Raw genomic sequence first — 27654 nt, forward strand, 5'->3', positions numbered from 1 at the left:
CAATCAGAATTCTAAATCTAAAACCTGATCACACACACCTAACTTGAACTATACACACACACACACAGATTCTACATCAGAAACCTGTTACTTCAAGCTGGTGACAGGTCAGTGGTGAGGTTCCATTTCAGGGCCAGTTCTCTTCAACAGCTTCATCAACGACTTGGGCACCGGGCTCGAAGCTCCATTGCGTAGTTCTGCTGAAGACACTGAACTGGGAGGAGCTGCTGACCCCCTCAGAGGCAGAGGAGCCCTGCAGGGAGATTTTGACATTCACCAACCATGTGAAATTCAACAAGGTCAAGTGCCGGATTCTGCACCTGGGATGGAGCAGCTCTGGATGTACAGACAGCCTGGGGAATGGGGGCTGGAGAGCAGTGCCATGGGGGTCCTGGGCAGTGGAGAGTGGAACATGAGCCAGCAGTGCCCTCCAGCCAGGAGGGACATTCCTGTCCTGGGAACATCAGGCCTGGCATGGCCAGAAGGGCAAGGGAGGGATTGTCCCACTCTGCTGGGGGCTGGGGCAGCCTCACCTCGAGTGCTGGATATAAAAGCCCCAAGAGAGTGACCAAAGGTGAATGAAGGGCCTTGAGGGGAAATCCATGTGAGGAGTGGCTGAGGGCACTTGGTCTGTTCAGCCTGGAGGAGAACAAGGAGAGACCCCACTGCAGTTACACCTTCCTTGTGAGGGGCAGGGAGGGACAGGCACTTCTCTTCTGACACCACTTTTCTCTGTGTTGACAGTGACAGGACTCAGGGAATGGTCTCAGGTTGTGTCAGGGGTAGTTTGGATATTGGGAAAAAGTTCATCTGAAACATCTCCCCTAGGAAGTGGTCACAGCACCAAGCCTGACAGAGTTCAAGAAATTCTTGGGCACATGGTATGACTCTTGGGGAGCTCTGTCCTGCTCCTGTTAGGACATTCTATGATCTTTTTCTAATGTTGAATAGTTGCAGGCAGCTCTCATAATGATAATGTAATTTAAACAGTAACATTTTAATTAGTCTGTACCACCAGGACATGCTAAATTGTGTATTGAGTAAAGGTATCAATTCTTAAGTAAAAGTCCTTCAAGTCTAAAGCTGTACATTCATCTTTTCAGTAAGTTTTGAATTGAGCACAGCTCTGAAGTTCTTAGTAATCTAGGGTGATTAATTAGAATTCCTCATTGTATTCAGAACTGTCTGACTTAAGAGAACAGCGATATCCTTAACTTCCTTCCACTTAATTTATCATGTATGTCTCATCACTGATAACTGCCCAGCATGACTTTGAAAAACATTTGCTCTTCAAACAGAGCCAGTAAATACTTCTAACACTTTCTTTTTATACTGTATTTGCAAAGAACCATTGCAATGGGACAAAGAGCATCACAGTTACTGGTGGGTGCTAATCTGAACTAGGTTCACTGGTCAGGTATTCATTTAATATTTGGTAAATTCAGTGATAGTTGGTATGCATTGAACAAAATTGTAGTGTTTCCATGGAAAACTGTTAGGAAAATAAAATTCCCTTTTATATTAACTTTTCAATTTCAATCTGAAAGACTTCTATATAAACTATAAAATAAGACCTGTATTAAGAATGAACTAAGGACCGTGGTTCTTTACAAAAACAAACCCCCAAAGTTCCCTCCATTTTCAAATGCTGTTCCTAGATCTGATCTGTGTTTTGGCCAATGGGTACCTGAGACATTGTAATGCTCTACCTACTGTTCATGAAGAAAAACTTACACACTATCAGTTAATAAGGTTTAACAGGCTTGGTTGTTTTGGACTGGCTTAGAATGTTTTCTTTGTTCTGTTTTCTGGGGTTTTTGGTTTGATGGTTTTTGGGTGTTTTTTTTGGGATGTGGGTTTTTTGGTCTGGGTTTTTTTGTTGTGGTTGATTGGTTGGTTTGAGGTTTTTTTTTCAAATTAAACTTGTAATGGAAGCAGGACTAAAACTAGGAAGGGCTGAGTTGAAACACAGCCTTTGCATTTAGTCTCTAATGACAAAACTCTCTTTGTTAGGCAAGTCTTGTTCCTTAAAAGAGAAAGGCACTTTATTGAAGGAAAAGGCTTTTATTAACTGTCAGTGTAACTAGTAATGCAAGTAATATGTAATTATCATCAGCTTTTTTTGGTTTGCAAAAGCACTTCTATTAAGTGTTAAAATAGGCAAGATGCTAAGTACTTGTGGAGAAGATACTTGTCTCATGCAAAAATTAGGAAGATTCATATGTTTGAAATCCACTCACACTTAAAAAATTCATTTTCAGTTAGTTTTGCTGATTTTGGAAAAGTTATCTTCTGAAACCTCAAAGGAATCTCAGAAGATTAGTATACCTTCTGTTTTATTTCCATTTGGCACAGTAGGAATTTTTTTCTTTAAAACAGAATCTTTTTAAGTCAAGAACTTGAGAGTGAAGTAATGAAGGAGCTAACTTCCTATTTTATGCTATAAATCAGTACCTTCAGCTTGGAGTTTTAGTCACAGTCTACACAGCACAAATAAACTGTTAAAAAGTACTACTATTTATTTATCTGACTTTAGCAGTAGCTTCAGAGGTTTTGTCCAGCAGGGTATTAGAATCACAGAGGAGCTGACAGAGGCACTTTGATCCTGATTTTTGATACCACTTGTAGCTGCTTTTTATTCCTCAGTAAGGGAAGAAAGAGGGTAGAGACACAATGATAATGTTTCTGGGACAGGACATGTTCTGAATGATCAGGACATGATCAGGATTGTCTTGTGATGCTAATAAACAAAAATGAAGAAAGAGGAAACCTCAGCTGGTAGACTTCCTCAACTGTTTTGGAATGTCAGACTGAAAGTAATTCTGTTTGAAATCTTGTTGAATAAGAATCACTGTATGCACTTTTACAAATTATATTGTCAAATTTTAAAGTCAGATTTAATATTGCAAACCTGGGACTAACCGTGATGCTTAACACACAGTATTTTACATCAGTAGGAAAGCAAGACTACATCATCCTGCCTCAGCTTAATAGTCAGTCTGGTCTGACAGTTTTGCCATTGCTCAGTACCACAGCAGCTGGGCAGTGTTGCTGCTCTGATGTGATAGAAGGTTCTGGTCATTTGGACCTCGGAGGGCTTGATCATGTTTGAGTGCTGGCAGACCCTTTCTCATAGAGCTTCTTGAACACCATCACACTTAGCAGGCACTGTCTTGTCTCTCTGTTTCTTTTAACCCAGGACTTGTCATAACAGGCCTTTTGACACATCAATTATCAATTGTAAATCTGTATTTAATTAGCCAAAAAAAGAAACTATTCTGTAACTAGAATCAAGCTATCACACACAAAAAAGGAAAATTACCATTTTGCCTTTAGTTTCAGGTAGCTTATCTATCAACATCAGCTGTCCGAGACAATAGCTACCTTGAATAGGAATAGAGTGAGAACAAAACTGTTCAGCTAGAAACTGCATAAATTACCTTTTTTTATGACAGCATGAAAAGCTTCCTCAGGAGTTTGGTCTTTTGGTTTCATCTGGAAGGTGGTAAGCAGTATGATACTCTCAGTTGTGCCTTGCAGAAGTCATGGTGTGTCCGTGCTGTGTGTAAGGCTTCCCCTCTGACCACCAGATTTCTGCTGAGTGGGGCACTGAGGCTGCTCCTGAGCTTCACAGGAGCACTTTGGCTGCTGGGCTGAGGTTGGTGTCAGCTACAGGAATTGGTGGGACTTCTTTCCTCTTCATGGGCCTTCTAGGCATTTGGAATAGCCAAACAGAAGCTCTGACAAAACATTTGGCAGCTTTGTCATCATTCTGAGACTGTGAGGTATTACATATTCAGGGCGTCAAAAGCATTTTATGAATGTGCTCCTTGTGGTCTTCCAGGTGTGTCTCCTAAGCTAAACAGGTATATTTCAGTCCTACATATATTGGCTGTGCAGTCTAACTTAGTTAAAAGACTGGTTTTTGTAAGGGTTTGGTTTGGGGGAAGGTTGGGGTTGGGTTTTTTTCTCCTTCAGTAAATTAGGTCTGGAGTAGAAAACGAAAATCTTTCATGCAGTCTGAACACTGAGTCTAAAAAATGATGAAGATGCTGTATAGCATTAAGTACTTCAAAATATTGACATTAGGGCTAACACTGCTTTTTGGCAATAGAGCAGGGAAGTAAAAGAGTAAATGAGGCGTTACTTCAGTAAAAAAACAAGACTGATATAAGAAAAAGGCAAATGTTAATAAATGTATTCTAGGAACCAAATTTGTTATCTGTCAGATGTGCAAGACTTTAGACTGGAAGGGAGTGAGTAATGACCTATCTAGTAATAGAAACAGTGTGATGTATTTACATGCAGGATTGTATGACGTGGTTGACTGCAGTAACACAACTGGGCTCAGTGATCTGCAAAAGCTTTAGGCCAGTAGATTTAATAGCAGGAAGAGCTGTTTTATTTGGTGTCTCAATAGGGGGTTTTTTAGTATATCTCAATTCAGATGGTACCTCATCACTTATACACAGTGATAAGCAACCAGAAGAATTTATTTATTTATTTATTTATTTATTTATTTCAGGTATTAAAGGATTATTCATACTTAGTCCAGAGCACCTCAAAAAAGAATTTTGCCTTGGAATGGAATGCAATTGTGTGACCATTCAAGTTTCTGACTATGTACTGGATCTAGCATATTTCTCACACCAAACCAAGTACATAAAATTCTCAGGTATACATGAGATTAGCAGCTCACTATTTGAGTTAGCCAGTTAGATAACTATGTGATCTAACTGGCATGTTAATCCTGATGTTATGCTTACATAAGCTCCTCCAAGTCTAATCAGCTGGCAATCCATGAGAGATGTCACTGAGTAGAAGGTCTGTGTCCCAGTGCTGGTAACTACATTGCCTTCGAGGGAATCAGAAGTCTTTTTAATACCTGTATTAAATTTGCTTTCTACATTTTGCTGGCTGATTCTTACCTGTTTAAGACTGTGGTGATGGATCTTGTAACCACATCCTCCCATTTTAATTAGCAAGTTGGACCCCAAACATGCCTGGATAAGGGAAGAGTGCTCGGTGGCACTTAAAATACCACAGCTATTCATGTTCTCCGGGCTAAAAAACTTAGTGTTGAGGGAGAAGTTTGGTTTGGGAACAGAGTTACATCTTTTGCAACTACCTTCTTCTCTTTGTCAGATAGCCCTTATCAAGGCCGCAGCTAACTGTACTTATTGCTGCTGTAGCAATAAACGGAACGCCGCTCTCCCCTTGGAACGAGTGTTTCAGGACCTGTGTTTAAGGGCGAAGGCAGGGCTGCGGTGCGAGGTTCGCGGTTCATTTCGAACCGCGGCGCTGCGCTGGCTGCTCAAACCCCGCCGCGCTCCGCGGAGCCGCTCGGCCGGGCCGGGTCCGTCCTCGGCGGCGCCAGGAGCGGCTCCATCCCCGCCGGAACAGGAAGGCGGCCGGGGCGCCGCGGAGGGCCGGGGAGGAGCCGCCGCCCGCAGCATCCCCGGGGAGGCTCCTGGCGGGCGGGGGCCGTCCGCACAGCCCGGAGCAGCGGTAGGTGCCCGGGGCGGACGGGCGGCGGGAGCGGCGGGGCAGGGCCGGGCGCGGCTCCCCCGGCGGGCGGGACCCCGGGCGCCTGGCGGGAGGGACCCCGCGTCCTCCGCCTCATCTCTGCCGGGCCGCCCCTTCCCTGCCCTGCTCTGCCCTGCCCTGTCCTGCCCTGCCCTGCCCTGGGGAGCTGCGGCTTGTCTCCGTGCCCGGCCGAGCGCCGGCCCTGACCTGAGCCGGGGCTGCGTGAGGGAGGCTGAGGAGCCCTCCCGGGGCTGAGCAGGTAAAGCCGGGCCCCGGAAATTTTACAAGGCGATAAGGTGAGGTAAGAAAACCCCCGAAGGATGAAATTCTGGCTGCTGGCAGATAACAAATCTCAGTTCGGGCAGGGCCGGCTTTGGTGCTGAGCCCTTCCTGGGAGCCACGGCACCAAGCCCCTGCCCTGCGGAGAGGGACAGAAGCGAAGAGCCACAGGGGGAATGCCGAGGGCTGGAATGGCTGGGGAGAGCCGGGCAGAGCCAGCGGCTGTGAGGGATTCACATGTGCTCAGAACAACCTCCCCAAAGCCAGAGCCCTCCCTCTCCCAGCGCGCCTCACACAAGGCAGATGTCGCCGTGGAGGTGAAGTGCTCTGTTTTTGCTGTCAGGATTCCAAGGGCCTGTAAAATGTTGTGTGGTTTCCTGCCTAGCATAAAATTATGGAGAGGTTTGAACAACCAAACCAGTGGAGCACAAAGGCAAAAACGTGCAGTACCTTGGGACATTGCGTAAGGGAAATTGCAACCACGCAGCCAAAAGTGGAGCAGAGTGAAAGGTCAGCGCAAGCATCGATGGGTTGGAGCTGCACGGTGAAGAAATGTTCCTGAGGGAAAGGTGTGAGGGATGTTACCTTTGTAAATAACCCTGGAATAAAGTTCAGCTTGGCCATACAATTCAGTGGATGACTAGAAAATTGTGAGGAAAAACAAGATACAGTCTGCCTCAGTGACCCCATCCCTCAGCTTTTGGCTGGATAGACCTAGGCCCAGAGAGTATTTCTTAAAGGAATAGTTATTTTGACTCCATGTGCTCTTTTATCATTTGGGTAAGCAAATAATACTGAATATTTGTGGCGGTGATGATTTGCCATTTTAAATAAAAGGATCTTGAACATAAATCTGCTAAATCAGACCAGTTTGGTTAAGAGCATTATGCCAAGAGTTTAGTAAATGGATTGCAGGTGGCCCCCGTTCCATGTTTATTTACCTCCTGGCAATTGAGCTTTAATAATGCTTCAGTGCCACTAAACTGACTTCATAGGTCAAGAAATGTCACAATAATATTTATTGCTGAGCATGACAAAGTTTTATAGCCTTCAATTAGTGTAGTATCGTTTTCTATGTGCAAGTGCCTTGTGTATATAATATGATATATCTGTCTGGAATATATATTGAGAATAGCTCACTGTTTTCAGTGCTGACTCATCAAAGTCAATGAATGTTTTTGTATTAATTGGCTTTGGATGAAATTCTGTCTCCTTTTTTATTCTTAGTCCAACAAACTTTCAGGGACTTTTGCAGAGGAGGGGCCTGTGAATTTGATTCTTTTATGACTGAGATATCATGTATGTTTTACAATTCTGAAGTTTGCAGTTCCATGGTTTATATATTACTCCTTGATTTTGATTTATGTTGCAAATGAGTTAATTTTGGGGATTGAGACCAACTCCTTTATTTGTTAAAGGCTGAACTATATATGATCTGTGTCCTTGTTAAGGGCTTTAAGATAGTTTTGGAGTTTTATCAAAGAGAGTTGATAGTGCTGGTATTTCTGACAAAATAAAAATGCTGCCTTAATCATTTGATTCCCCAGGTCAGTAGCTATCATCTGGAGAAAGAAATAAAAGATGAGGTTTAAAAATTTTCTTCTGTTGTTCTTGAGTTGCTCTGTGGGGTTTATCTTGAAGACTGCATTCCTGTAATAGTTAGGAAGTCTTCTTTTTTTTTTTTAATTGTTGTTTTGGTCATTTCTAATATACACTGAAGGCATAAATAAATTCTTACTTGGATGTAAATATTTGGAATAGAGTGCCCTTTTGTACCTATTTTACTGTAATGCCGGGTTGAAAACGTGTAGGGAAGTCATGTTAGTGTTGCTCACATGTTGACAAACCTCAAATGCTCCTTAGCTCTGTTCTATTTGAGGTGCTCCTATAATAGAGTTTGTTGTTTTATTGCCTTTGTAGCCTGCTCTTGATAGGAGAACATTTGGTGCTGAGTTAATAGCCAAGACTGGAGGGTTGAGGCTCTTGTTCCCTTGTTCCCAGGTACCTTAATATAGCCAGAACTTATTTTTGTGAAGTCTGTAGAAAGTAGGAATGAATCAGCAAGATACTCTTATGAAAGACCTGCAAAATCTTCCTGTTGACTGGATATAAATGCAATTTTTTTTAGGAGCAGAGCACTGGGAACATGGCCCTGGGAGAGAGAGGAACCAGCAGCAGCTCCAGCAATGACAGGCAGGAGCAGAACCATAATCGTGTTATTACAATTGTCTTCCTGGCCCTCTTCATCGACTTGTTGGGATTTGCCCTCATCTTGCCACTCTTTCCTTCCATCCTTGATTATTACAGCCAGACTGAGGTAAGTAACAAGAAAGTCAGCCCACAAAAAGTGTTAGGATCTTGAGAGAGGAATGGAAGAAAAATCACCTGCCCTGGGGCAAACCAAACAGCTGTAGGAAAATTAATAATTACCTGGCACATAGAAATGGTGCATGGACTGAATTTATTAGTCGACCTGCATAAGACTCTCCACCCTTATTTTTTCATTAAAGTGGGAGATTTGTTTTGATAAAAATTCAAATATTTCTTAGGGACTAGTCCTTGTGGTTACCAATGCTTTTGTGTCTTACACTGATGTCACTGGTGAGGCAGTTCATGATGGATCTGCAGGCTGGGGTTTATTGAAGAACCAAAGAGATGAGAGCTTTTACCCCACCTGAGTATTTCACAAGGTCACTTGCTCCCTCCCCCAGTGTGGAGTTCCATCTCAACTTCCATTCCTAGCAGGGAGCTGGCTGCTCCTCCAGGAACAGAGCAGAAGCTCCTGTTGGATCCTGGCTGTGCAGGTGCTCATTGTTACCCTGCTCAGGTGTTAATGGCATTACTGGCCAAGATGAACATGTTGTTGTGGGAGAATTGTTTTTGCAGCCCACACCTCTGTCTCTCAGCCCCACTCTAGCCCCACTCCAACTGTAGGCTTTGTCCTTCTTACAACCACATCTCTAACCCAAACCATGGGCTCTGGCCTCCAGGGTCTTCCTCCACTTCCAGTGTATTTCCAATAGCCAAGATCTCCACCTTCTTTTCCAGACTCTCTTCTTTTCAAGTCCTCCTCCTCTTTTTGGGAATTATTCTTTTTTTGCATCATCTTTTTCTTCTGCAAGCTTCTGGTTCTCCCAGGCTAAATATGTGTAGCAGTACAGTGTGTGTCTCATGTTGCCTTTTTAATTGAAAGTTTCAGGGCATGCCTGTTTAATTCAGGATTTAGCAGGTAATGGGCCTGAAGGCTTGAAAAAGTTCAAATTCAGACATTGTCCCACCCAAACATGTACTGTCTGCTGTCTGTTAACATTCACAGTTTAAGCTATTTTTGATCAGTGAGGAAATTTTCTCGTGTGGGGAGGAGGAGGGAAGGAATCATCTAACATTGTCTCTAGTTCACATTGTGCCTAGTCCCTGATGCAGTCTTTGAAAATAAACTCTCTTCCTGTTTCTGTTTCCATTATCTGTTTTTCAGGATGGATTCTATTTGTCATTGCAACGTGGGGTAGACTGGTTTGCAGGGATGGCTGGGATACCTCCAGAGAGGAAATACAACAGTGTCTTGTTTGGAGGTAGGGAAACTGAACAGACATGCTAACAGCCAAAAACCACTGTTCTTTCCAAGTTATATGCAATGTTGACGTGAAGAATGACAAGAAATACAAAAAGCATGTTTGCCTGTTATTAGTTCTAGGTTTAAATAACACAGAAAATGTCTCTTAGAGTAGACTATAAATGATTTTGTTTTCAACACACTGATAACAATGAAGAGTTGGACTGCCCCATCTCTGTCATTTGGAGACACTGAGACAGGCAGGAGGAATGGGATAACAGGAACCTTGTGAAATTCAGTAAGGACAAATTTTAGGTCCTGTCTGTGGGAAAGAGTAGTCCTTGCAATGCTGCAGACTGGACACTCACTGGTGGCCCTGGGGGTCCTGGTGAGCAGCCACCTGAGCATGAGCCAGCCCTGGCAGCAAAGGTGCCAACAGCTCCTGGGATGTGTGAACAGAATCAGAATCAGTGGATTAAGGGAAGTGATCATCTTGCTCTCCTCAGCACTGGATAGACCATATCTGAATTGCTGCATTCAGCTTTGGTCCCCAGTACAGGGAGGAGTGTCCATGCACTGTGGTGAGTCCAGTGGAGAGTCTGGGGCCCTTGGCTGGTCTGCAGTGAATGGCAGCTTTCCAACACCTGTAGGGAGGTTATGGAGAGCTTGGATCTTCACTGAGGTGTGTGGGAGAAGGAGAGGCTACAGTGTAAGTAGAAGCAGGGGAGGTTCAGGTGGGAAATAGGAAGGAACATTTTTCCAGTGAGGATGGTCAGTGGAACAGTGCCCAGAGCAGTGTCCATCCTCAGAGATTGTCAAACCCTGGTTGGGTAAGGCCCTGAACAATCTGCTCTGACCTCACAGCTGACCCTATGAGTAGGTGGTTGGAATAGGTGACCTCCAGAGCTCCTTTTTAACCTGAGTTATGCTATGATCTTACTCAATTTGTTCTACAGATTGTTACAGAAATACAGGCCTGCTGTTCCTTGTTGTCACACTGCCAGCTGAGGGTCAGCAGCTGCTGTGCTGGGCCCTGGCAGTCCCAGAAATGCCTCTCCCTTCCCAATTGATCTGCACATGATCAGAGATCAATCAGGAGGAAGCCAATAGAAACTTGTGCATTCCAGCCTCACCTGCCCCTTGGGCGGGGGGAGTGCAGCGCTGCTTCTAAATCCCATTGGTCTTATTAAAAGCAGTAGAGCCCCTGGATTGCAGGACACATAAGCATTTTCTCTCTCTAGGACACTGCTGTGGATGAGCTCCAGCAGGAACAATGAGGGAAATATGTCATGGTACACATCAGAGACTCTTGTGGCTTCCTGCCCTCTAGACAGTTGTGAGGAAACTGTGATTTCAGAGTATGAAGATGTGAAGGTGTCTGGGTTCATTTTAGTTAGAACCTGTCAACCCTCTCTTTTTAGAGGGCTGAGGCCTCCCCCAAGATAAGCAAAAGACTTTTAAAATAAACTAAATTAAACAGAAAACTTATTTAAAATCTGTGTGAATGTATTGTTACTATTTAAAGTAGTTTAATTTGGTATAACAGGCATTAGGAAGTTTATAAGCCATTTTCTTCTTTCCCACCATATCCTTGCAGGCCTGTTTTTCTTTCTCTGCTCATTTTTTAGTCAAATTACTGGCTTTGAATGCTAGGAAACAGTTTTCTTTAATCTCTCAGAAGCTGCTTTCTGTCTCCTCTAAGGCTTGACCAGAAGCTTCCTACTTTCAGCTTCTCACCCTCTGAGATTGTTTAGACAAGGGGTGGGAACTCCCAGTCGAGTCCAACTTGTTGCTTTTCCTTTTACCTGCCGTGTCCTGCACTCCTGGGAGTGCTGTGTGGAAAGTTTCATTATAGTTGTGATACTAAGCAGAGGCTGCTGCAGCCTTCCTGCAGCCTGTGTTCCTTCACTGCCCTCGTCTGCCACAAGGAGCAGAGGATTGGGAAGGTGCTTGCAAGACCATCTTGTTGTTTCTCCCAGTGCCAGCCATATTTTTAATTTTTCATTAGACTTCAGGCTCTTCAAGGCAGAAACTTCTCTGCCCATGTCAGGGCCCTGAGGGCACCAATACTTCTTTGCTGTGCCCAGTCATCAGCCACACACTTTCTGCCCAGTGATTCAGGAGCTGTATTTCAGACTTTGTCTCTGTCCCCATCTCTTGGATGGACCTCAGACTTACCCTGGAGGTGTCTTGTCTCCTAACCAACATCATAGTATTGTTTCCACTCCTTTCTCTGCCCCTGACTCCTGCTGCTCCATCCCTGGAAGGGCGTATTGAACCCTTGCCTTGTGTGGGACTGTCAGTGGGTGCTGTTGGCAGAACCTGCTCTGCCCAGCCCATCAGACTGTGGGGCACCAGGCTGGTGAGGGCACTGCCAGTGCTGTGGTCACCCTCAGCTCCCAGTTCCTTATCCCCTGTGGAGCAGCCCTGGTTTTGCTGCATGCTGGCTTGGAAATATTTGGCATGGAAGGGTGTTTTTACAGTGCTAGAAACACAGTGAAGGGAACTGTGTGTTATGAATTGGCCATGTAAAATTCTGTAAGATTTTTTACCCACTTTTTTTGAGCTGTGAGTTATCACAAGCAGCTCTTCTCAACAAGGTGTTCAGTATCAATATTCTGCCTCCCTCAAAGATGATGTGAGCAGAACTTCTGGTCTGTCTCTCCTCTGCCTTTTAAAGCTTTGATAGCTGAATGATCTGAAACATATAACCCAGTTTTTCCTTTAGAGAAAAGCTGTGACAGCAAAGCTACTTTTGCCTGCTTGTTGAGAGTGTAGTGCAAATTAATAAGTCTATGAAGCTAGAAATGGCAAGAGAAAAGAGGAATTAAAGATCACAGAAGCTGGAGGCAGATTTCAAAGGACTCTTGGAGTCTGTTGGAATCACTCCTACCTCTTAGGGTGCCTCACTAACAGCAGTGCTTAAGTCCTTCTTTCCATGATAAAAGGAAAGAAAAACTAATTAAGTGTGACAGAATCAGGTTCAAACAATCAAAAAGTCTTAAAAGAACTGTGACTGTTAAAGACTGTGTTATCTCTGCTTTAAGAACAAAAAATGTATGTAGTCAGCCGGGAAACATTGGAGAATCATCATTCCATAATAACCAGTGAGTTTCAAACCCTTTCTCACCAGTGAAGTAACCAGGAATTAATCCAGTTTATGCCTGTTACATCCGGTCTGTGTGTATTTGCTGCCTCAGTTAAGTAACAATGCAATGTTGGTGTTCTGAGAGACAAAGCTATTCTTCATAGCTGCTGTTTTACCTTTCATGTCAAGTTTTTATCACACACAGTGTGATAGATCTCGAGCAGCTTGTCTCTCTTTGTATTTAAGATGAAGGCAGTAAACCTAATGATTCATATCTTTTTATCTTTTTTTTTTTTAGGTCTGATTGGCTCAATCTTTTCCCTCCTGCAGTTTTTCTCCTCTCCCCTCACTGGTGCAGTGTCAGACCACTGGGGCAGAAGGCCTGTCATCCTGGTGACAGTGGTGAGTGTCACATGCTGATCTTAGTCATGCATCTCAACACACAGAGGAAGGCACCATGATCTTGTGCTTAGCACAGGAACTGAATTATGACAGTCTCAGTTCAGCTCTAGAATTGAATTTTTGAGATCTGCTGGTTGTTGATGCTTTCTTGCCAAGTCACTTGGCCACGCTTCCAAGTGTGAGTGCTTAAACTGAGCTTCCCAGCCCCAGAACTGTTCATAGGAGACACCAAATATTTATCTGTTTCTGTCATTTTCCAAAACCCCTTTTCCCTGTGTATGGGAAAATGACTTCAAATGCTCTGTTAACAAATGTTAGGCTTAATTCCTCTGTATTTTAGTTCATCAAGTGATTAATGAGGGCTGATCACTTCATGACTTGTTCCACAGATCCTGGGAATGGTTGGTTAGGAAGTTCAGTATAGCACTGCAAGATGCATTTCTTATTTTGAACTCAGATTTCTCTTGAATTTGGAAACAAATGGAGTGGGATTTACAAAAATGTTTTGTACCCAGGACTGGTTTAACTTCCACAGAATTTTGCTCTTCTAATTTTGTTAGAAATATCCCAATTATATGTAGTTTGTATGGACTTGCTTCTACTACTTTTAGATTGCTGTTCAAGACATGGTGCAGTGTCAGTTTATTCAGCCAGTTCTGTTCCATGGGGTTTGGAGCAGCCATTGAAAACAAACAAAAATGCAAATGTTTGGCTGGGAGGTGGGCAGAAATGACATCAACTTTGCATTGCTTTATAAAGAACCCTTTCTTGCTTCTGCAGATGGGTTTGATAGCCTCATACTCACTCTGGGCTGCCTCTCGGACTTTTGGCGTTTTTCTTCTCTCCAGGATCATCGGGGGGATAAGCAAAGGGAATGTCAGCCTCTCCACAGCCATCATTGCTGACTTGCACTCTCCAAAAGCACGGAGCAAGGGCATGGTGAGTTACACTTGTAGGGCACATGTCCAGTGCTAATAGGCAACATTTCATTGCTTTTGGGTGCTCAGTATGTGTTCATCAGGTGTGTTTTCACTGATCAAGTGCAAACATGACTTTACATTCTACCTTGCTTCTGGAAAGGTGCCAGATCATATTCCTGGGAGCTCTTGGATTTTTGCCAACGACCTTCACCTAACAAATGAAACACAGATGCTCTGGAGATGGGAAAGCTATCTTGTTTCATTGTTAGAACTGTTTCTCCTGCTGGTAACTTTAATTCTGATTATAATAGCTTAGAAATCAAAAGGTCTTATGGCCCAGTTTTGGCAGCTGGAAGCCAATTACAGGGCAACCCCTTTTCCTCACCTTCCCAAGCTGTGGAAGCACAGCAGCACAGCACAGAGTGCTCCTGACTTCTTGCACACTGCACTGGCTTCAGGATCTGAGCTCAGTGGGTGGAGGATGTGACATTTGGCTGACTGAGAAGTAGGAGCAGCTGCCCTATCCACTTCCAGAAGGCAGTGGCCCAGATGGAAACATCCTGCAGGCTGAACCTGGCCTGTGAATTACCAGTTATATCTTTTATCCTATAAAAACCTTACAGGCCCAGGCTTCTCTTAACAGATTGTTATAAGCCACTGCAGAGGACAGCTGCTTCTTGAGAGGGGAAGGCTTTAGATTTCACAGTGATGGCTAATGCATCTTCCAAGCAAATTATCATAATCCTGGGGAGCCAAAATGCATTTTTATTTGTGGAGAGAGGTAGCCTTACAGCACTAGTAAATAAAATGGATCAGGGCCTATTTTTAGGGCCTGAGAGTAAGTCAGTGCAGCATGGCTCACACCCACATGGCTTGTATTCTTTTCTGTTCCAAAGCTAAGTAGGCATGCTCATTCTGCTTTCTGGGAGGCAAACAGCATCTGACTGAAGCTATTTCCAAGCAGTGATGGGCCATTGCCTGTTCCTGCCACTTCCCTGACTGGACAGAAAACAAAATAGGTTATTTGGAAACAGCAGGCTTTTAATGCTTCATGCTCCCTGCATCCTCAGGATGATTGAGCTCTGTACCTGGTTAATCCAAATAGTTTCAGAACCTGAAAAAACTGGTGTCTAAAATTCTCTGTCTGTGTTCACTTTATCCCTGCAGGCCATGATTGGTGTTGCTTTCTCCCTGGGCTTCACCCTGGGCCCCATGATGGGTGCTTACCTTGCCATGCAGACAGAGAAAGGAGAAGTCTTCTACCTTCGCTCAGCGCTCTCAGCACTCGTGTTTGCTGTGGCTGATTTCATTTTCATCTTCCTCCTTCTTCCAGAGACACTTCCCAAGGAAAAACGGGTAAATGGACCATCAGTCTCAAGATCTGGTTTTTTCTGTAAAAATAGGATTTGAAAATGGTTGAAATACCAGAAACAGCAAAGAACAGGCTTAGCCAGTGTCTCAGAAATGTAGCTCGTTCCTGGGATTAGGATTATTATTAATGCTGGTGTCAAAGCAGTTGGATGATCATAGAATCATAGAATATTTTGGGTGTGAAGGTGGTTAAAGATCACCTATTTCCAACCCCCCTGACACAGGCAGGGACACCTTCCATTAGACCAGATTGATCAAAACTTCATCCAGCTTGACCTTGGACACTTCCAGGGATGGTCCCATTTCCTAGCCCAGTGCAATATAAGATCTTTATAATTAACATGACTGCTTCATTGCTGGTTTTGGTGTGTTAGGTTTAAATTTCTCAAAACCTAATGTGAACATGGGAGAGAGACTGTGAAATTTAAACTATGACCACAAGGATTCTTGGGGAAGAATTTCAGCAAATCATAAAAGTAAATGCATCAGAGACTGGATTTTCTTTCATTCATCCAGTATATGTTAGAAGTTTTCTTACCTATTATATTGTATTTACTTGAATATTTTGAATGCTAAAATAGCAAATTACTTTTTTCTGAGCTGCTCTGTCTTCTACAGATAGAAAATACCTACATGGGCTAAAATTCAGTGAGTGATTTGATTTGTAGGGCCAAACATTTATTAATGTTAGGATTAAATATTGTATGGTTGGACACTGCTTAGTCTCTTAGAACAGTCTCCTTTGCAGAGTGAGAGAGGTGGAATTTGGCCCTGGGTACCTGCACTTGATTTGAGGCTTTCACTGATTGGGTCTTTGCTGTGATCCCTGGTTTCTAGGCAGCACTCAGCTTTTGGAGGGTGCTTGGTCTCTGGATAGCCAGACCCATTTGACACAGAGAATTGTTCAGGAAACTTTTATTTGCAATGATCCTACCAGGGCAAAACTTTGCACCTTCCCTGAGTGTTTCCCAGCAGGTTGTGTCCCATGTGAAATCTGTTGCTCACACTGTGTTCCCAAGCACTACAGCTATGTTATTTTCTTTTAACAACTCTTCCATGTGTCACCTGTTCCTCTTTCCTATTTGGCTGTTCCTAAACCTTCCAGATAAAGTCCTGCTCTTAGTTAAAGCTGCACACTCCAGGAAGGTGGCAACGTGGTGATGTAGGGAAGTGCTGCAGAGCAATCTGTACCCTATAAACAATTTCTCCTTTGCTGTGGAGTGGTTAAATGGCTGCAGTGCCTTTTGGGATCATGTGATGACTGAATAGATCCCTCCCCCTTTTATTATCCTCTTGATAATAATAATACAGCTGCTCTGTATTAGCCAGCACCATTGTGAATTTTGGAAGGGAAAGGAGCTCTCTGTCACTGCTTTTTGGGGCTCTGTCCCTGTACAGCAGTGGGGGCTGCAATGGAAGCTGCTCAGGGCCAGGTCCCTGTCACACCAAGTGCTCAGAGAGTTTGGCTGCTCAGGACAGGGTGGTGTGGGGCTTCTTGTGCTCGTGTGCTGTCAGCCTCCATCTGGGAAGGGGTCCATGTGTTCCAGCATATTTGTAATTTCAGTTATTAGGCTGCTCTGCTCTCTTCTTTGGTAACTCCTTCCACTCTCTGAGTAGTTTTCTTGGCCTGTGGATGACAGAGGAAAGGCAGGTATGTTGGCTGCCTTTCTGGAACTTGGCTGGGCTGAGCTGCAGCAGGTGCTCTCACAGGTATAGGAGTGGAATGTGTTGGAAGGACAAAGCTGTAAAAAGAGGGGAAATCATCATGATAAATGGTAGGAGGATGTGCCAGTGGGATCAGACATCTGTTTCCTTGAAGTTTGCTGTGTTCTCATTATACCCTTGTTTCTCTATCAGTCTGCTTTTCACAGGATAGAGTGTTTCATATTGATTCATGTTGAAATTAACTTGTAGGAAGGAAAATGGAGGGGGATGGGAAACAAGGATATGTTTTCATACAAAGAGAACAGCATTTTTACTCTCTTCCTTCCTCTTTTTGTCAGCTGTTCCATGAGCTGATCAGGTCAAGAGAGTCATACTGGCCTTATGGTAGCCAAAGCAGCTCCTGCTGTGACCTGACTGGGGGAAGGGAAGAGCAGGAAGGTCTCTAGTGGAATCTGTCCCCTTGAAGAGCTTTTGTGTTAGTTCTTAGCTAAGCCAGCCATGAGCAAGGCTGCCTAGCTGGAGGGAGAGTCTTACAGCTCTCTTTTTCTGGACTGTGTGTAGGGCTGTGCAGCATCAGTAGCAGACTTGTGGAAAGACAAAGCTGTGCTCTGTGCACACTAAACACATCTGGTTTGGGAGCTGAGGCTGCAGCTTGGCAGGCCCAGGCTGCAATCCTGATGTAGGCTGACTCTGCCTTCCACACCTGTTACTGCATTAGAGGAAAACAGAATGAGCAGAGAACTCTGAAAAATGCCTGCCATTCATGGTGACTTTGGGGATGATCATGAAGTAAAATTGAGCAATTATGGGATAATGAATCATAATCACAGAAATTAATTACAAGTTAGATGTTGCAGAGTTTGAACCTGTGAAAAAACTCAACTTCATGCAGCTGCTGACACTGACTGAAATTGGCAGTGTATACTTTTTGGGGGATGGTGAAATTCTTTAGCCAGTTTTAGGACAATGCTTTCATTGTGGATCAGTAGATGAAATAATTTCTAGACCACTGTTTCTATGGCAAAGATAGGAGAAATTGAAAAAAAAATTATGTGTGCACACACAAACACACCTACATTAAAAAATCAAATAGGTGTATATATTTCATAAAACACTTATGATTTTAAACATGTGCAATTACAATGTATTGTAATTGGACAAAACTAAAATGAGCCTTGTGCAAAGCTGCTTGGCATCCTGTCTGACATGGGTGATAATTCAAAACAGGTACAAGCTACAGGGTATTTTTGTTACTGGCAAAGATGCTTGCAGGGAGTTGCTTGTGCCCAGATTCTCTGTGCTGGGGTGCAAACCCCATCCTACCAACACATGCAGGAACTGGGGATTGCCACAGGCCAGCTTCAGGAAATCCTCTCAGACTTCTCAACAGGGTGAGCAAACTTTTTGGGTGTGTCTGTACTGTGTGCAATACATGCAGTGGGAGGGAGAATAGATATCCCAATATTTTCTGTGTGAATCAGCAGCTTCATGGCTCCAGGCCAGCCCAGCCTATTGAACTGGTTGCTGTTGTGAGACTCATGGGCTCCAGACTCTGCTGTTGGGTACTCAGAAGCTCTGACTATCAAAACAAGAGAGGTCCTTAATACCATATTGAAGGTTGATTTGTTTACAGCTTCATTAAATCCAGCCCATAATGAATCCCCAGGTCATGCACTGAGATTAAATTCCTCTGATAATCTGACCTTTAATCTCTGCCCTCAAAGAGAGAGTAGCTCCCTCCCTCCCTATCTGGGAAGAGAAGAAAACTCCTCAAATAAAGCCTGTGCAGTGCCTTGAAGGCATGAAATACTGCATGTGATTATTCAGGATTCTTGAGGGTCTGTGACTGTTGTGTAAAGTGACAGGCTAAGTTCTACTCAAAAAAAATGTTTTCCTAATAATGCAGGATTTCTATTAATTTGATTTCTAATTATTGATCATTCTAATCTGATTTCTAATCATTCAGACATTGTTTCTTTTCGTGTTTTCTTTAATTTTCTGTATTTTAGAATTTAAAAAACAAGACTAAAAATGTAAATTATCTACAGATGAAAGAAAAAGCATTAGATGGAAGAATAAGTGCCTGTGGGTAAGGAGCAGGAAGAGTGCCACTAGGTACATAATTAGGTTGAGATGTACACAGTACAAGGCCCAGAAGTGTTACAAAATAAATCTTCCTCTTTAAAAAGCCACCCATTGTGGCCAAGCAGAATCTCCTTGGAAATTCCTCTAAAATATTTTCAAAGAATCTCTGTAAAAGTTATATTTTCTTTCTCTTCCCCAGGAGGTGTCACTGGCTGGCTGAAATAGCAACCAGAACCAAAACAGACCAGTGTTTGATGTGCTGCACATACTGCTCTCAGATTTGTAGCACAAGAGCAAATCCTCAGCTGCCTGGGAGCTTGCAGACAGATATGCCAATATTTTCCCAGTAAATGTTCTTTGGACATGAGTGATGATGCAAAAGGTGAACCAAATAAAGCCACCTTCAAGGCTCTGGAGAACAAGCCACTTCTGCTTTGTAGGAGCCCAAAGAGGAATTTGTGTCTCCAGTGAAAGGTGCTGTCAGTGCTGCACCTTTCAATTCAGTCACTGGCGCCAGCTGCGAGTTCAGAAAGTCTGGGTTGTTATTGGGCCCACTCAATCCCAGTGCCAGGTGCTTTGTTTCATCTCAGATGATTTGTGTAGGTGTAGAGGCACATTTGGTGGTTCCTGTCAGTTCCTAGCAGTGGTTATTGCATTAGGGTTTTAAATAAACCTCTTTGTGTCTTTGATCAGGTCCCTTCTGTGACATCTGGATTTCAGGCAGCAGTTGACTTGCTCAGTCCTTTGGCTTTATTTCAGTTCTCTGCAGTCACCCGAGGAAAGGAATCCCCTTCAGAGCAGAGTAAGTGTCAGGTGGCTTTTTCCAGTAACACTCTGTGTGTGCCATTGGCCTCTAAGTGAAAACTGTACTCAAACCATTCTAGAAGCAGGGCTCTGTTTACTCATTCAAAGCCCACCTCAGTAACTTATGAACAGGCAATCAGAAGTTCCACTGGACCTTGGTCCTTTTATTCCCAAAATAAGGTTTTGAAGATGAGTGCTTTGAAGATTTCTGACTTGATATTTGTGTTTTCCTCAGCCACTGGCTGTAGTAAGTGAAGTGATTTAAAGATAGATCAAGGCATGAGCAAGGGAGATGTGAGTTTGCTTATTCAGGCTGCACACCAGGAACTTCAGACTAGAATTTTGTTTCTCAATTCACAACTTGGAGATGTAGGATTCTCTACATCTCTGTAGGACTCCTTCTGTGGCATGTCTTATATGGATATTTAAAATGAGCATCTGAGGTGAGAACATTTCCCTGTAGAGTTGATAAATGCTGCTCTTATATTATGGTTTTATTGTCAAGCTTTGCTTGGAAAACACCACCATGTTTTTCTCCCCTCCTCCCACCCCCTTGGTGTTTGTTTGGGTTTTTTTGTTTTTTCAGATCTTCAGAATCTCAAAATTTTGGGCCTGGCCTACTTCCTGTACCTCTTTCTGTTTTCTGGCTTGGAGTACACACTGAGTTTTCTCACTCACCAGAGATTCCACTTCAGCAGGTATTCAATAAATGTTGTATATTTAACTAGGATGTTTTGCAAAATATTTAAGGTCTCTCTTTCAAGAGAGGCTTTCAAACACAGCCACCCCTGTGTTGGGTGGTATTTGGTCTTTGTAAGAAGAATTGATGAAATATGGGCACAATTTTTATCATGAATGAAGTACTCCATAAATACCCAAGATTAAATTTAAGCTCCTGAAATAGGTATAGTTGTGTTAGTTGTATTGACTATAGTAAAACCTTTTCTTGCTCAAAGAGTTTTTAGATATCAGGACAAAACTTGAAGCTTGAAGAGGCAAAGGACAGGGAGATATCTGTGTGCTGATATTTGCTCATCAGCAAATTCTGCATGGCATATGGTGTGCAGTCATGTCACAGAGCCTGATTTCCTGTAGTCAGCCACCAGACAAGAAAGAACAGAATCCTCCAACAGCTCAGCTTGAAATACTTTTTCTGCCAACTCATAGGAAAAATTCCAGCCAGGAATGTGAACCTGCAATTTGAATCCTGTTCATGTCCTTCCCTTTGAGTAATTCTCAGGGGGTTGTCTCATCTTTCCCTGTCTGTCTTTCATTACAGTTTGTGGTTTAACTAACCCATGTATGTCAAGGAGAGGTTTTGTAGTGCTCTGTGCTCTGCTGTGTCCTGTGCATTCAGGGCAGCCCTCAGTGAGCTGCAGAATTCCACATAATTCAGTCAATGAGAGAGGGGAAAGGGAAAGTTGAAGAAAATGGAAGGGTGGAGGGAGTGATGTCTCAGACTTCCCAGTGTGACACCAGATCACCACCACACTGTGCCCTGCTGACCTCCGTGAGCTGCACCTTGGAAACCAGCATCTCGCATGCACATGGCACAGCCGTTCACAGCACATTCACCCTCATTGTGTGCTGAGTCTTTGTGGGCAGCCCAGAAACCCTGACCTACCCCACAGCAGCCCAGAGGTGGCTGCAGCCCCTGCCGGCATTGTCCCACCTTGCAATCAGAGCTCGGAGTTTTCCCTCCTTGCTCTCTGCTTGCCGAGGCAGCGCTGAGAGAGCCCCGAGGGCTTTTTGTGTTTTTTGTGTCCCTTGCTCAGGGGGGGTTGCCCGGAGTGGTGAATCCCAGGCTGGAATGCTCCGTGCCTGACTCTGTTCTCTGTGCTTCTGCCTCCCTTCCAGCATGCAGCAGGGCAAGATGTTTTTCTTTATTGGAATAACAATGGCTGTGATCCAGGGAGGCTATGCTCGCCGAATCAAGCCAGGAAATGAAATCAGAGCTGTAAAAAGGGTAAAAAAAAAATCAATATTTCTTTTTCTTTCTCCCCCCACAAATCTGATATGTTAATTTTCAGTCTGAAGTGCCGTGAAGGGTAATTGGAGGTTATAACGGTATTTGTCCAATCAAAAGAAATTTCTGTTTCATCTATCCAGCTAAATGACTTCTCAAAACTGGTTGTTGGGCACTTATCTGTCTAACTAAACTTTGGAACATAAGAGCTCTTTCTTATGATATGAGCAACAGTGCTACTGAAACTTTGTGTTCTTCATATTTAATTGCAGTAAGGAATGAGAACAGATTGTCCATCTGTGCAGGTTAGGTAGAATACTGTGAAGAGTAGTTTTATTTCAGTGATTTCTCTTGCAGTGCAGAAACTACTAAAGCTGCTTCAGGGCTGATCTCTGACTTTCTTTCTGGGAAATTATTTTCAATCTGGCTATCTTTGTGCTTGACAGGCTTTCCCTGGAGTACATTTCACTGCTGGGCAGGGAGAAATAGATTCTTTTTCCAATCTTTGGTTTGTGTTCATCAGTATTACACGTAACAAAAGCATGTATCAGTGTTCACACTGAGGTTTCACTGACAGAAGGGTACATTCCTTTGTTTTGCTTGGCTCTTTCCTCACAGACACGCTGCAGCTGCTGTGCTGGGATGACAGGGAGCAGCTCCCTGCAGTTCATGCAGCTCTGGGGACAGTAGATGTGTCCTTTACATTTGTGTGTGGAACAAACAAAGCACTACCTTGGCTCCTTGGCAATTGGTTTGCTTGGACTGTTAGAGCCTTGATTAATGTATTTTACATTATTTTGAGGCCTGTGTGATATCAGTGGTGGCAGGGTAGATTTCCAAACCACTGCATTCCAGTGAATTGACTCAGCTTCTCCTAAAGTGATTTCTGCTGGTGAAACAATCTCCACCCTGGTCCCTGGCAGGCAAACATTGATGTCAGGCTGCTGGTGTCCCGTTTCCCTGTGGATGAACATCAGCTGTGCTGCTTCATCCTCCTCATCAGCTTCCCCCCTGTGCTCTGCCAGCCTGCTGTGTTTGCTGGCACTGCACTGCCCTTTGCTCCTCTCATTTTTACCCTCCTTCCTCAGCCCTGCACCAGGACTGCAGTCACCTCAGACACGCATTTGCTGGGCTGATGGCTCCTCAGGAACACCCCCCAGCCCTGGGGCGCTCTTCTCCAGGGATGCCCGTGGGTTTGTGGGAATTCCCCCTTTTGCTGAAGCGATTCTGGCACTTTGTGAATCTGCACCATATGGCAAAAGTGGCCTCTCTTAGCACAGCGGTTACAGTAGCTCATTTACCACTGAATCTTCAAAATGAGGCACTCAGTGGCAGTGAATACCCTCCTTTATCACACACAAAGCAGATCTGAGCTGTCTTTTCTGCAGGAGCTCTAAGCAAGGGAGACATCACAGGGAAATGGAAGTCCAGCTCTTGGAGGAGATGAAGAATGCTTTTTATTTTGGGGGTTTGAATTTTAGATGCACCCTCTTCCCCCTTTTTTCCTCTTGGCTACAGAAACCTGAAAGCTAAAGGTAAAATCAGCCAATAACGCTGTGAAAAAGCAGAGGAGCTGTAGTCCTGCTGCACAGAAGCTTTTTCATCTCTTGTGCCAGCTCAGGAGATGAAGAGTTAAAGCCAGGTTAACACAGAACAAGAGGAAATATCCCCCCAAAAGGGCAGATGTGTAGAAAGAGAACTTGCATGTGGTGTGCAATCATGTGATAGTGAGAGGGAACAGAAAAGTTCATTGTGGTGGTCTGTGGCCATCCAGGTGACTTTGAAGTGTCTGCTTGGGAAGAAAGAGCTTTCTGCTTGTGACATGTGTGCTGTCCCATCCCCGGAAGGGAACTGGCAGGACACCCCGAGTTGGGCTTTAACAAGCGCGGCTCAGCTGTAACCGTGTGACTCATTCCTTTTGCAGGCTATTGTGCTGCTGATTCCAGCGTTCTTGTTAATTGGATGGGCTGCGAACGTGGCCGTGCTGAGTGCTGGACTGTTGCTGTACTCCTTCGGTGAGCTGTTCAAACGGCACTGCAAGCTAAGCACAAATGATTTTCCTTCATGTATTTATTCACACTGTTCAAGATGCACTTCTAATTTCAAACTACAAGTAACAGAAAGTTGACACACGGATTTATGAAGTACGGATGAAACAGTGTCTGGGTTTTTGTATCACAGGGACTTGTCATGGAGGTATTTGGAAGCATCCCCAGCGCTCCTGTTGTCCTGTCTCACTGTGGAGCTCTTGGGGATTTTTTTAACCCCCTCTTAGCAGACCTAGAAGCAAAGTATGCACTAAATAGCTCAGCTCAGGAAAAAAAGCGAGACAGGGAACCTTTGTACCTGAGTGGTGCTGCATTATTTCTGAGGCTGGAGACCTGCACACTCTGAGGGTGTTCAGAGAGAGGGTCAGATGTTTTCAGTGTTTGCAAAATTCTGTTCTGCCAACCTAAGCTGTTGTTCAGGGAAACAGTCATGAATGAAGTTGGATCCACCTATTGGATGTCCAAAAAGAGATTCAGGTATTACCAATGCTGCTAACTATTGTTTAAGCAGTTCCATAGATGACTTATTACAGAAGTGGACTCCTCTTTTGCATGGTACAGCTTGATTTAGGAGTAAACTCTAAACCACAAAATGTACTTATTGAGCCTATTATTTGTCTGGGGCCAGCTGTGTGTCTGACAGGTGAGGAGTGATAGGGGGTGTTCATTATGTGTAACCATATTTGAGTCTTCCCTGGCCCCTTCCTGTGCAGGCTCCATCTCCTCCCAGTTAAGCCAGCTAGAAATGCCCCTGGGGTGCTTCTCTCTTCTCTTCCTCCCTCTGCCCAGCAGTTGGGGCACCTGCAGTGAAATCAACCTTGATCATTCCTGCCCTTCCCTTCCCCTTCCCTTCCCCTGCTTTATATGTTTGAGGCACTTTTTTCTTGGCAGAAAAAGCCCCTATTTCAGTAAGAAGGCAGTGATTGTTGAACAACTCTTGGCTTTTGTATCCAAAAAACTTTGTAACGTTTTCCTCTTGGATGTGACTTTCCCAAGAGAGGCTGTAGCTGCCTCTCCTCCCTGAGTCCAGTGCCCTGCCTGCACAGGGACAGTGTCACTCGGTACAGCCACCTCACTGTCTGTTTGGAATAGAGCAATTCCCTGCTCCACCTGATAAGAGCACAGTGATTTGGGAAGCTGCCAGCTGGCTGATCTGCCCTGTCCATCCCTGTCCCGAGGGCCCACAGAATGAGGGATGCTAATGTGAAACATCTGCTTGGAGCACTCCCAGCTCTGGGCTCTTCCTGCAGGTTGCCTTGGAGGGGGTGTTCCCATCGCTGACCTGGATTAAACCTGGTGACTCAGTGGGGGTAGAGTGCCCAGAGCTCAGCATATTTCTCTGCAGCAGTAACGAGTTTGGGCCACATGTTTGTCACTGCTCTTGTCTGTTCTGAGCTCTGCTGTTCACTGACAGTCTCTTCTGTGGATTTTTCCAGCTGCAGCCATTGTTATCCCGTGTTTGTCAGCAGTGGTGTCAGGCTATGGTGAGTGTCCTTCCTGCTCTGACCTTTGTATTGACTTGGCTCAAATTGCACAGAACTGACCTTGAGTTGAGTGAAGCATCAACAGGAACAGTTGTGGATCCTTCTGCAGAGGAGCACAGGAACCAGCCCATGGCTCATACCTGTTTATAACTGATAATTCCAGCACTAACAGCAATGATCTGGTCAGTGACCATCAATATCACACTGGAATTTTGTGCTGTGTAACACAGCTCAGTCCAGTGTGATGGGGAAACTGCAGCGACCTCATTGCTGGTGGTGATGAAGAAGTGGGCAAAGGCCACAAACAGCACTGAGGAGGGACCGGTCTGGGCTCTCTGAAAAGGACACCAGCCATCCCTGCCAGCAGTGAAATAATTTCTTGCTGATTCCTTAGAAAAGACCTTCAGAGGAACCTTCTGAAGCCTTCTGGCAGGGTTGCTCTGTTACCTTGTAAAGCAGATGTAGCTGTGGTGCCATCTGTGGATAACACAGCTTTGGGTCAGCTGGGTGCCAGGACTGCAGCGCTTGCTGAGGTGGAAAGGAAGGTTTTGCTCAGTAAGGTCATGTTTATGTTGCTCTTATTTAACTTGCAGCCACAGTTCTGTGTTTATTGTACACCTGGGCCTTCTCAGAAAATCTCGTGTACAATGTGAAGTTTTTGTTTTGATAGACTTGGGGGGTTTTGGGAACGTGCACTGCAAATTGTCCCGGTCAAGCATTCGTTCCAGGCCCTGGTGTTTATGCAGTTGGGAGGCCTTGGTGGAGGGCAAGGGCAGGCTGGGGACTGGGTGAGAAGTGATGGGAGGGGAAGATGCAGGTGGGAAATGCCCCAGAGAACAAAGCTCCCAGAGCTGCAGCCGTGCCCAGACCCACAGTGTCACACTCTGCTTGCACAGGCACTGCCAGCCAGAAGGGACGAGTCATGGGCATCCTGAGGAGCCTGGGCGCCCTGGCCAGAGCCCTGGGACCCATCCTGGCAGCTGCAGGTGAGTGTGGCCTCGGGCTCCTTCCTCTTCTCGGCACCTGACAGCCCAGCTGGGGCAGAAGGGGCAGAGGTACCCCCTGCATGGGGTCAGAGCCCCTGAGCATTTCAGGCTGAGGGGACAGAGGAAGGGAAGCAGCCTCAGAGCTTGAACTTGGGCTGATGTTAACACCAAGCAAGCCAGAAGCTGTTTGCTGAGTGCAGCCATGTGCTGAGCTCCTGGCACCCTCTGGCTCACCCCAGGGTCAGTAGTTCTGTTCAGCTGGGCAGGTACTGTGTGAGCACAAAGCTTTCACAGGGGCAGTCACACATGTGCAAGGACAAGCACACTAACAAGATGAATTCCCTTTCTTTTGCAGTTTACTGGCTGGCTGGGGCAGAGATTTGCTTCACTGTCTGTGGTGCTTTTTTCCTTGTCCCCTTGGCTCTACTCAGGTCTATAAAACAGCAGACAAAGGAGGAGTAGGAAGGAACCACAAAACCATCACCAGCTTCTGAGGACCTCTGCAAGACCTAACTCTTGGCACCTGACTCTGCTGAGCAACAGGAAGATTTTGATCTTCTGGAAGGAGATACATGATGAGCATTTGCAGCACCAACACACAGCAGTTCTGTTTAAGGTGGCCTCCCAGCCAGCTGCGTTAGCTTTGCAAACAAACAGAGAAACACCAAACAAACAAAACCAGACACACGCACCCTGACCAAGAGCTGAGAAAGGCATTAAGAGCAGCAGAGAAGCAGAGCCAGCACAACAGCAGCAGGCCTGGAGCCCTCCCCACTCCCCAGGTGCTGTTGCACACAGGGCTCTGCAGGGGCTGGGCTGGCACAGAACAAACCCTCAGGACCATTCTGATGGCGTTTTGTACAAGTGGTACCAGAGCTCTGCAAATGCTGCATCCACACCTGCAAACGTGATGGTCAAACAAAAGCAGAAGCACACTACAGGCTGCCTGCTACCTCACTGGTACTTTGGCACAGGTGGACTGTTTTTAATATACAATTAATTTGGAGACATGTTTTATATTTCTAATACTGTGGGATGTTTTTGTGACCAAGCCCTGTTCTTTTTGCATTACAATAAAGGGTTACATTGAACACTCCTGTGGTCAGTTCATTACAGTTGTTACCCCCTCTGAACTGAACATCCCTGTCTGGCTGAGGCACAAAGGGCCAGGATTTTACCCACGGTGCCAAAGGCCTCCTTGAGGGAGCCAGCCATGGATGACAGCGCCATGCTGACCCAGCTCATGGGTGGCGGAAGGAGCCAGCACCAGGCTCTGCCCACTGCTGAGCTGGGAAGCTCTGGGAAGGGAGCCCTGCCATAGCCAATTTCAGTATTTTCTGAGAAGAAAAGACATCACTAATCAACACCTTAATCATTAAAAGAAACTAAGCAAATGAGGCTACAGAATAAAAGTGTACAAGTTTGAAAGCAGAGCATGATTTTTTTTTTTTGAAGAGTTTTATTTGTGAGTAGAACT

At 44.8% G+C, this 27654-nt stretch overlaps 1 protein-coding gene across 3 annotated transcripts; it reads left to right on the forward strand.

Annotated features, from left to right (window-relative positions):
• Positions 1–61: 61 nt before the first annotated feature.
• Positions 62–27268, forward strand: MFSD10 (major facilitator superfamily domain containing 10). 3 transcript variants are annotated; one of them, XM_054514667.1, is made up of 13 exons: positions 62–881; positions 7934–8122; positions 9281–9377; positions 12745–12848; positions 13629–13787; positions 14936–15124; positions 19583–19691; positions 20280–20391; positions 21551–21659; positions 23584–23674; positions 25144–25191; positions 26088–26177; positions 26533–27268. In XM_054514667.1, the coding sequence occupies exons 1-13, from the start codon at positions 879–881 to the stop codon at positions 26637–26639; spliced, it is 1407 nt and encodes a 468-aa protein (XP_054370642.1). In that variant the 5' UTR covers positions 62–878; the 3' UTR covers positions 26640–27268. The 3 variants fall into 3 exon arrangements, with proteins under 3 accessions (XP_054370642.1, XP_036238773.1, XP_036238774.1); XM_036382880.1 differs by lacking the exon at positions 62–881 and adding an exon at positions 5370–5508; XM_036382881.2 differs by lacking the exon at positions 62–881 and adding an exon at positions 5698–5827.
• The last annotated feature ends 386 nt before the right edge of the window (positions 27269–27654 follow it).

This window comes from Molothrus ater, chromosome 4 (genome assembly GCF_012460135.2).
Source record: "Molothrus ater isolate BHLD 08-10-18 breed brown headed cowbird chromosome 4, BPBGC_Mater_1.1, whole genome shotgun sequence".
Taxonomy (NCBI): domain Eukaryota; kingdom Metazoa; phylum Chordata; class Aves; order Passeriformes; family Icteridae; genus Molothrus; species Molothrus ater.